The sequence below is a fragment of the Mandrillus leucophaeus genome, unplaced genomic scaffold, assembly GCF_000951045.1.
Source record: "Mandrillus leucophaeus isolate KB7577 unplaced genomic scaffold, Mleu.le_1.0 Scaffold1055, whole genome shotgun sequence".
Taxonomy (NCBI): Eukaryota; Metazoa; Chordata; class Mammalia; order Primates; family Cercopithecidae; genus Mandrillus; species Mandrillus leucophaeus.
In genome coordinates, this window is record NW_012098710.1 from 1,176,139 (window position 1) to 1,185,422 (window position 9,284).

Genomic DNA, 9,284 nt, shown 5'->3' on the forward strand with positions numbered 1-9,284 from the left:
CCTTTAAATCTTACAATTGTTTCTTTTCTTTTCTTCTTCTTTTTTTGTTGTGGGGGGAGATGGATTCTGGCTCTGTTGCCCAGGTTGGAGTGCAGTGGCACGATCTCAGCTCACTGTAACCTCTGCTTCCCGGGTTCAAGCGACTCTCCTGCCTCAGCCTCCTGAGTAGCTGGGACTACAGGTGCACGCCACCACGCCCCGCTAACTTTCGTATTTTTAGTAGAGACAGGGTTTCATCATGTTGGCCAGGATGGTCTCGATCTCCTGACCTCATGATCTCCCCGCCTCAGCCTCCCGAAGTTTTCAAAGTGGATTTCAGAACACTCGAATGCTAAAGAGCTTTTGCTTAAAAAAAAATCCCATATTGTGATGATTAATTTTATACGTCAACTTGGCTAGGCCATGGTACCCAGATATTTTGTCAAGTATTATTCTAGATGTTTCTGTGAAAGTACTTTTCAGATGAGATTAACATTTTAATCAGTACATTTTGAGTAAAGTAGATTATCCTCCATAACATGGTTTGGCTTCATCCAGTCAGTTGAAAGCCTTAATAGAAAAAGACTGACTTCCTCAGAAAAGGGAGTTCTACCACCAGACAACCTTCAGGCTCAAACCACAACATTGACTCTTTCCCAATTCTCTAGCCTGCTGGCCTACCATTCAGATTTTGGACTTGCCAGTCTTCATAACCGCATAAGCCAATTTTTAAAAATAAATCTGTTTCTGGCTCTGGCTCTCTCTCTCTTTCTCCTTCTCTCTCTCCACACACACACACACACACACACACAAAATTAGTTCTGTTTCTCTGGAGAACCTTGACTAACATATATAACACTTTTTTAAAATTAATGTGATTATCGTGGACTTGAAGTCAGACACATCTGAGGTTTGAATTGGGCCTTTGCCATATTTTTTACCCTAACTACATTGGACCTCCTCCATTTTCTCATCTGCAAAAATAAGAATAATAATCTGGACCCCTCACAGCTATTGTGCAGAGCAAAACAATTTGTGCATACTCAGCACAATGCTTAGTACTCAATAATTCCTAAACATGAGTTATTATTATTGTTATTGATAATATTTCCACTTAAAATGAAAATTGTCTTCCTAAACTTGTTACACAGAAACAACTTTAGGGACTGCCACATTTATTCCTCCTCTTCATGACTCCTTGAAATGTGTTTTGATCCTAAGACATCCGTCTTGAGTTGCATATTTTTCAAATATTCTTGCAGAATGAAAACTAACAGTTACAACTTACTTGAGCTTCTGTAATTTGCAATTTGTATCTTTTAAGCCTTCACAGAGCAATTTCAAAGCTGAAGCTTCCAGTTTTGTCTCACTAAATTCCAGTTCAGTGAGCCACTGATTGGTGCTAAGAACAGCTGCTAGAGCCCCACAAGAAGAAGAGATAAAGCGCCGGAAAAACCTTTAGAGAACAGAAGAATGAACTCATTACCATATTCACACTCTCCCCCAACAGAAATAGAAATTGACCCCCAAAATAAGAGTATCAAATAACAAATTATCCTGCTACAATTACCTCAATGTCTGTAATACACAGTTGGGCTGTTTTAATCCTTCACACAGAAGTTTCATTCCTGAATCTTCGAGGGTATTTTTTACAAATTCTAAATCTGTCAGATGCTGGTTAGTTTCAAATACTAAAGAGAGGTCCCTACCACAAGAAGCTGTGAGGCGACAGAAAATCAAATCCATCTGTGTGGAGAAAAAGTACATTTCATAAACAAACAAAAAATAGGATATCTTTAGAGATACTTGCTAGCACCTTGCTGATGTAATAAATTATTTCAATTCATTCAATAATTAATATATTGGGTGCTTAGCACTGTGCTAGATGTTGAAAACACAAAGATAATTAAGACACAGACTAAACCCTCAAGGAATCCCCAGTTGATGGAGAAAAATGACAAGAAAATCACAGATTACAATACAGTGTGAAAAGTACTGCCAGACATATGCACAAGTTGTTATGGGGACATAAAAGGGTTGCACAATTCAGCCTAGCTTGAGGTGGGGTTTGCAGAATCAGGAAATACAAGAGGAAGAAATGTTTGAACACTATCATGAAAAGGGAATAGAAACTGTATAGGAGTTAGGTGAATGAAGAGAATGGGAGTGGAGAGAGCAGGAGGGGATGAGGAACAATCTGTACATGCACAGAGTAGCCTGTGCAAGGGCCACAGAGGAACACAGAAGATGATTCGTTTGAAAAACTAAAAACTACTTGCTATGGCCTATCTTAAAAGACTATATAACTATTAAGAGGGATTATCACCCAGGCTGAAGGAAAGGTAGGATTATAGAAGTACTTTCCAAGTACTTAAAAATTATTTACAATGATCAGCTGGTACTGGGAGAAACTTTTTTTTCAATTTTGAAAAACATAACACATGTTTATTATAAACAATTTTACAATAGAGAAAAACGTAAAGAATATTTTTTAAAGTACTGTATTCCTGTTACCCAAACATAACCACTGTTAAAGTGTTAGTATATAACTTTTCAGATTTGTGATGTATGCATACATATAGTTAGTTATATGCTCTTTATAACAAGCGAAATTAGAGAAAAATGTATTTTAAAAAGTTAAAAACTTTTTTCGAACCTCCAGTCCAACCCCACTTCCCAGAGATAACTAATGTTGAGTCTGCTATATATCTTCCTTCATTCTGTTCTCCAAGATTATGGAAACATAAAAACATATGCAAACACACATACATAATTTCTACATTTTACAAATATGGGATCATAGAAAACATTACTCTTATAACTTTACATGCCCTTTTGTCATTGGCCATCATCATAGACCCATAGGTAGAAACAGATTCAGTTACAGTACGATGTCATATAATAAGTAGCAACGTTGGACTCGACCTGAGATTTGTCTGGTTTGTCTTGTGGGTCTCAGAAAGTCATCCAAGTTTTTTTGGTTTGCTTGTTTGTTTGTTTGTTTGAGACGGAGTCTCACTCTGTCGCCCAGGCTACAGGGCAGTGGTGTGATCTCGGCTCACTGCAACCTCCGCCTCGCAGGTTCAAGCGATTATCCTGCCTCAGCCTCCCGAGTAGCTGGGGCTACATGTGTGTGCCACCACATCCGGTTAATTTTTTGTAATTTTAGTAGAGACGGGGTTTCACCATGTTAGCCAGGATGGTCTCGATCTTCTAACCTCGTGATCCGCCCACCTCGGTCTCCCAAAGTGCTGAGATTACAGGCATGAGCCACTGCGCCTGGCCGAAGGTTTTAAGAGACATATTCATATCCCTTTGATGGAAGATCTCTGATATTTCAGGTTTTGGTATAAAGGTGTATTTGTGCTACTCCTAACTCTCTCCCACAGTTGCTTCAAGATTCAAAGCGTTTCAGTCGGAGAGGAGTGGGAGAAGGGGTCATGGGAGGAGAGTGGGGAAAGAGGAGCTGGGGGAGGAAAGGCGGGCCAGGATTTGTTAGGGTGTCTGGGATGTTTAGCCCTGAGCAAATAGAGAATAAGCTCCGCCCCTGGCTCCACCCTCTTCCCCCAAGGGCAACGGAGGGGTTGGGGCTGTTTCCTGCTCTGGAATATTCCATTTGGGGGGCGAAACTCACCTGGCATGGGACAAACCATTATGGTGGGGAGGGATGAGTCTTCAACTTGTTCACAAATACTTTTTCTGGTTCTAAGTCCTTCCGGACCACTCCTGTTTCTTTCAGCCTTCAAGGTCTCCCAACCATGTGGCGGGTTCCCTTATGTCCCAGTGGAGTGGCAGAGGCCATCCTCACTCACTCCCTTTCACCCCTACAATCTCTGGAAATTGGAACAGTCCCAGTGTAAAAGCCTCCACGGTTGGCCCTGAGGCTTCTTTTCCCGCGAAGCCCTAGAAAGAGGCCACCCTGTCTTCAGGCGTGTTAGGCAGTGAGGTTGACCTGTACTTCCCCTGGCCCTTGGCTGAAGAGGTGAGGCCTGGTGGGAGGTGCCCTAGGGTAGGACTAGCCTGTCAGAGGGTCATTAGGAGGGTCTTGTCAGAGAGTGGAGGGTGGGGGCAAGAGGGTGGGAGAAGACTGATGAAGGGAGGGGCTAAGGGGGAAGAAAGGAACCTATTGGCTGCTCCATCAACACAGGGCTAGTGAAACCGTTAAACCCCTAGGCCATCATGGCCTTGAGACCTGAGGACCCCAGTAGTGGGATCCGGCACAGCAACGTGGTGGCCTTCATCAACGAGAAAATGGCCAGGCACACGAAAGGCCCCGAGTTCTACCTCGAGAATATATCCTTATCCTGGGAGGAGGTGGAAGACAAGCTCTGGGCCATCCTGGAGGACAGCGAGGTGCCCAGCGAGGTCAAAGAGGCCTGTACCTGGGGCAGCTTGGCCTTGGGCGTGCGCTTTGCCCACAGGCAGGGACAGTTACAAAACCGCAGGGTGCAGTGGCTGCAAGGCTTTGCCAAACTGCACAGATCAGCTGCGATGGTCTTGGCCTCAAACCTGACGGAACTCAAAGAACAGCAGGAGATGGAATGCAATAAGGCGACCTTCCAGTTGCGGATAACCCAGACCAGCCTTGCGGAGGCGCAGAGAGAGCGGGACATGCTGAGATGGAAGCTCCTCCATGCTGTAAGATCCCCCGAATGGCCCCTGCCCAATGCCCCTGCCCTATGCCCCTGCCCTGTCCCAACCTGCCCGGACCCCCTGCCCTGTCCCCAGAATGTGTTTCAGCTCTGCCTACTTCTCTCCAGGAGCTGGCATCTCCCCAGTGGCAGGGCCAGGCTACAGTGTTTCCAGGCCTGGCCACTGCCAGAGGGGATTGGACAGAAGGAGCAGGTGAGCAGGAAAAGGAGGCGGTGGCTGCTGCTGGTGCTGCTGAAGGAGAAGGAGAGGAGACGTATGCAGAGGCGGGGCCTGCCCCTGAGGAGGCCTTGCAGGGGCTGGGAGGAGGCTTCAGGCATCCTCTGGGAGCTGTGGAGCAGGCAAATTACACCTTTGGGGGGCAGAGGGAGCAGGATCTCAGGTCAGTACAAACAGCCCTGTCTTACTTCTCTGGGCCTGGGTCCACAGCCTCACTGCAGCCTCTTCCTGTCCAGCTCTCTACCTCATTCACATACTCATAACCATGCCCTTTGTCCGTCTTCTCAGCCACACCCACTATACCCCCTTCACCAGCAAAGGTCACAGCACCGGTTCCAACTCAGATGCCTTCCAACTGGGGGGCCTCTGATGCTAGCCTGTGGTCTGATGTGGGGGCCCAGGGAATAGACCCTCAAGAGCCCCCAAGAGACAGGAGAGACTCCGAACCTCATCAACAGAGAAGACCTCCAGTGTATCGCAGGCCAGGGGACTGGGACTGCCCGTGGTGTAAAGCTGTGAATTTTTCACGGAGGGAAAATTGCTTCCTCTGTGGGAGGCGAATCTGGCTGCAAAGGCCTCAGTAAATTCAGAAATGTAAAATAGAACAGAAATGTATCTCAATGGGAAATCAGTCTTCAGGGGGAGAGGGGAGGGGTGGGAGGGGGACTGGGTGAAGTGGGGGAAAGGGGATGAGTGGGAAGATTGGACAATGGGGTGGGGGGACGCGGGGTTGTGGGAGGGAGGATGTAGATGACAGGCAGGGAGAGACATGTTTTAATGACTCCCTTTGTATTTCAGAGTATTAGTAGTCAACACTCCAGAACTACTGCAGTTTTTATTTGTGTGTGTGTCTCTAGCTCTCTATCTTAAGTGTCTGGTGGACCTGGGCAGTATGTAACACCTCCACTCCCTCCCTTCATGTAGGCCTTAGATAATTGGAGCAGGAGTGGATATTTGACCAATCCTGAGCCAAATGAATTTTTTATGTTAGAAAATCTGAACAGACAGGCAGATTCCACAGTCAGAATGGTGTTGGGCAATGAAGCAGTGGGTCACTTGGAGTTGGGGCCAGGGTCAGAGCCATGGACACCAAGGCCATAGCTGAGGCCTGGCCCTGGCTGTGGGGAAACAGAACTGGATGCTTTACAGAGTCAAGTGTCTTTTAGAGGACGCCAGTATGAGGTTTCAGGGAGCAGACAGGCATAGAGGAGTTCATCCTGTGACTCCAGAGAGAGGGAGAGAGTAGTGGTGGCCCAATCACTTTTCACTTCCTGTAGTTGTGCTACATGAAAATCTACTTTACACAGATCCCCTTTACTTTAAACTAATTTGAGTGAGTTTCTGTTCTGAGAGCAAGATTATTTCCAAGTCAGACGTTTGTACCAGAAGAGCAATTTTGAACAAAAGACCATTAAAGAAAATGGTGGGACTTGCTGGGGAGTTGCATCAGGGTGTGGTGAGCAGTGGAGATTCCTGAATCCCAAGAGTTTCCATGAATGAACTGGATAGGAAGTTTATTCATGCTCTGAGTGAGTTATATCACAAGAAACAATCAATTCATGCTCTGAGTGAGTTATAGCACAAGAAACAATCAAAACAGGCCTGGGATGAACCCCAGGTTCATCCTGACTCAAATCAACACAGCAGAGATTTGCCACTCCTAAGGGAATCCCTTAGACCTACCTACAGAAGACACCAGCATCATGCAGGTGCAGACTGCTATGACTGTATGGCCCCATGATAGAAGAATCCTTTCCAGTACCCAGTGAGTAGAACCTGGGACAGTCAGATCTGAAAAGAGAACCGCCACTGCCAAGGAGGTGAATCAGCAACTGATAGTGCTCAGAGGGTTTGCTGGTCTAGACTATGAACCAAAGCATGGTGCCATCTTGAGAGATTCTGTCCCCCAACCCACCACCGCAATGATAAATGTGGGAGGGAAATCTGGCTACAAAGCTCTCAGTGAATTCAGAAATGTAGAACAGAACAGAAACATATCCCAATGGGAAATCAACTTCTAGAGGGAAGGGGTGAGGTGGAGGAGGATAGGAGTGGGTAGGGTAAGGGGGTAGGTGACAGGTTAGTCTGCTTCTCTCCCTCTGATGACTAAGTTTTGTTGATGGGGGCTACATGTATGTTTTAGCCCACAGGTGGAAGGATGAGAAGGAGCTACACCTGGACCAGACTGAGACACAACTGAAGGAGCCCTGGACATTGCCCAGGACCTGTGGACATAGACACTAAGAAGCTGTCATGGCCCTGGGACATCTCTGCTGCAGCTAAACTTGATTTTTAGGTTTTTTCCTGTTGGGGATGAACAATAATCAGGATTGAGGGTCAGGTTCCTAGCCTGCAGTTTTCAGAAATGTCTTTGAGTTTCTTTATACATCTCTAGGGCAGGGTTTCCTAATCTCAGTACTCTTGACATTTGGAGCTGGATAATTCTTTGTTGCAGGGGGCTGTCCAGTACATTGTAGGATGTTTAGAAGAATTCCTAGCCTCTACCCACTAGTTGCCAAGGGCATCCACCCCTCAGAGCCCGGGTTGTGACAGCCAAAAATGCCTCCAGATACTGCCGCATGTCCACTAGAGGGCAAAATTGTCCCTGGTTGGAAAATGAGGTACTTAGGAGTAGTCAGAACAGGAGAAGAATTAGGAGAAAAAGGTCAATGAAGCTGAGGGGCCCTCTCAGATAGGAGCTGAAAAGTATCCATTGGGTCTGGCATTTACTTTGGATCTTCCAGCAGATCTAGGGGAGTGGCAGGGGCAGAAGCCAAACTGCAGAAGTGAGGAGTGAGTGAGGATGATGTGGAGTCAGTGAGGGAGGCTCTTCCTCAAGGATTCTTGGCTGTGAAGGGAAGGATTGAAGTGGGATACTCAGTTGAGAGAGGATTTTTTTTTCTTTCTTTCTTTCTTTTTTTTTTTTTTTTGAGACGGAGTCTCGCTCTGTTGCCCAGGCTAGAGTGCAGTGGCGCAATCTTGGCTCACTCCAACCTCTGCCTCCCGTGTTTAAGTGATTCTCCTGCCTTAGCCTCCCGAGTAGCTGGGACTACAGGCATGTGCCACCACGCCTGGCTAATTTTTGTAATTTCAGTAGAGATCATGTTAGCCAGGCTGGTCTCGAACTCCTGACCTCAGGCAATCCACCTGCCTCAGCCTCCCAAGTGCTGAGATTACAGGCGTGAGCCACCGTGCCTGGCCGGTTCTTTTGAATATGGGAGAAATTTGAGCCATGGAGAAGGAGATAGCTGAAGAAAGCTTGAAAATGCAAAAAACATGTGAAAGAATGTGGTAGATTTTGCATACTGTATCAGAGGCATGGCCCCTGTATTGATAAATGAAAAAAAAAACAAAAAATTCATGTGACAAGGTCGCGTTTGTTTTTGTAAAAAAAAAAAAAAAAAAAACCCAAAGTTCTGTGTGTATATGAATGTTATAAATTTATATATTCATGTTTGTCTTATGTTACAGTTTTATGTTTGTGTAAGCATATAAAATGGTCTGGAAATACATTTAGCAAACAAGGTACCTGGCGGGCTCAGGGTCAGGGGATAGGAGGCAGCAGGGTATGGGGATATAGGGTGGGATGGGGTATGGGGCAGTTGGGTGGAGGGCTTTTCTTTCTTTATATACTTCTGTGTTATGAAAGTAAAATAAGTATTCACAAAAATACAAAAATAAGTGAATTTACTGGCTTGGGTGGCTTGGAAGGGCTGCCTTTTCCTTTGGGACTGGAGGAAAGAAGACGAGCAGACATTGATCTATAAGGCAAAGGGGTGTTAAAACAAGGGGGCACCTGCTTGTGTGTGTGTTGTGGACAAAGTGCTTGGAAGTAAGTGAAGATGGAAGGGCAGGGCAGGGGTGGGATCCTCTTCGGGTACTTTGGGGAATAACTAGTGGATGAAGGTGGGAAATGGAGGGAGAGAAAAGGATCATCAAGCTGCATGGAGTAGGATAGGACCCAACTGAAAGAAAACTAAGGGGGAGAGCAGTGGCAGTCTAGGAGGAAAAGGGGTGGCAGATCCAAGTAGGGCAGCACACCCAAATCTATCTCTCAGGTGTTAAAACCGTCCACTTACTCATTACAGAAAAACAGTACATACAAAAGGGGAAAAGGCAGGATGGGCGGGCAGAGATCTGTGCCTGACTCCTTCCTGCTCCTTCTAGGCCTGTAGCACATCTCTTCATTTGTTGCTCCACTGTGGAGAAGCCGAAAACTAGCTATATTTTATTTTCAGGTCCAGTCAGCTGGGAGTGCAATTTCTAGCAACCTAATCTTTACCTGCAAATACCTAAGAGTTTAAAGCGAAGTTCAACTTACCTCAGGTCTTTGATTTTACAGTATGGATTACGCAGTGCTTGGCAGAGCAGGTGTAGCTGAGACACTGGCAAACTGCACAGCTGAAAGGACCTAAAAGAGATGAGGAAATAAAAAG

The 9,284-nt window shown here is 45.9% G+C and overlaps 1 protein-coding gene across 1 annotated transcript; it reads left to right on the top strand.

The window, feature by feature from the left end:
* Positions 1-3,901: 3,901 nt before the first annotated feature.
* On the top strand, positions 3,902-5,434 carry TEX13B (testis expressed 13B). The gene is given in 4 exon segments (XM_011982537.1): positions 3,902-3,961; positions 4,127-4,617; positions 4,740-4,962; positions 4,965-5,434. Coding segments are annotated over 3 exon segments (936 nt in total). The 5' UTR covers positions 3,902-3,961; positions 4,127-4,158; the 3' UTR covers positions 5,219-5,434.
* The last annotated feature ends 3,850 nt before the right edge of the window (positions 5,435-9,284 follow it).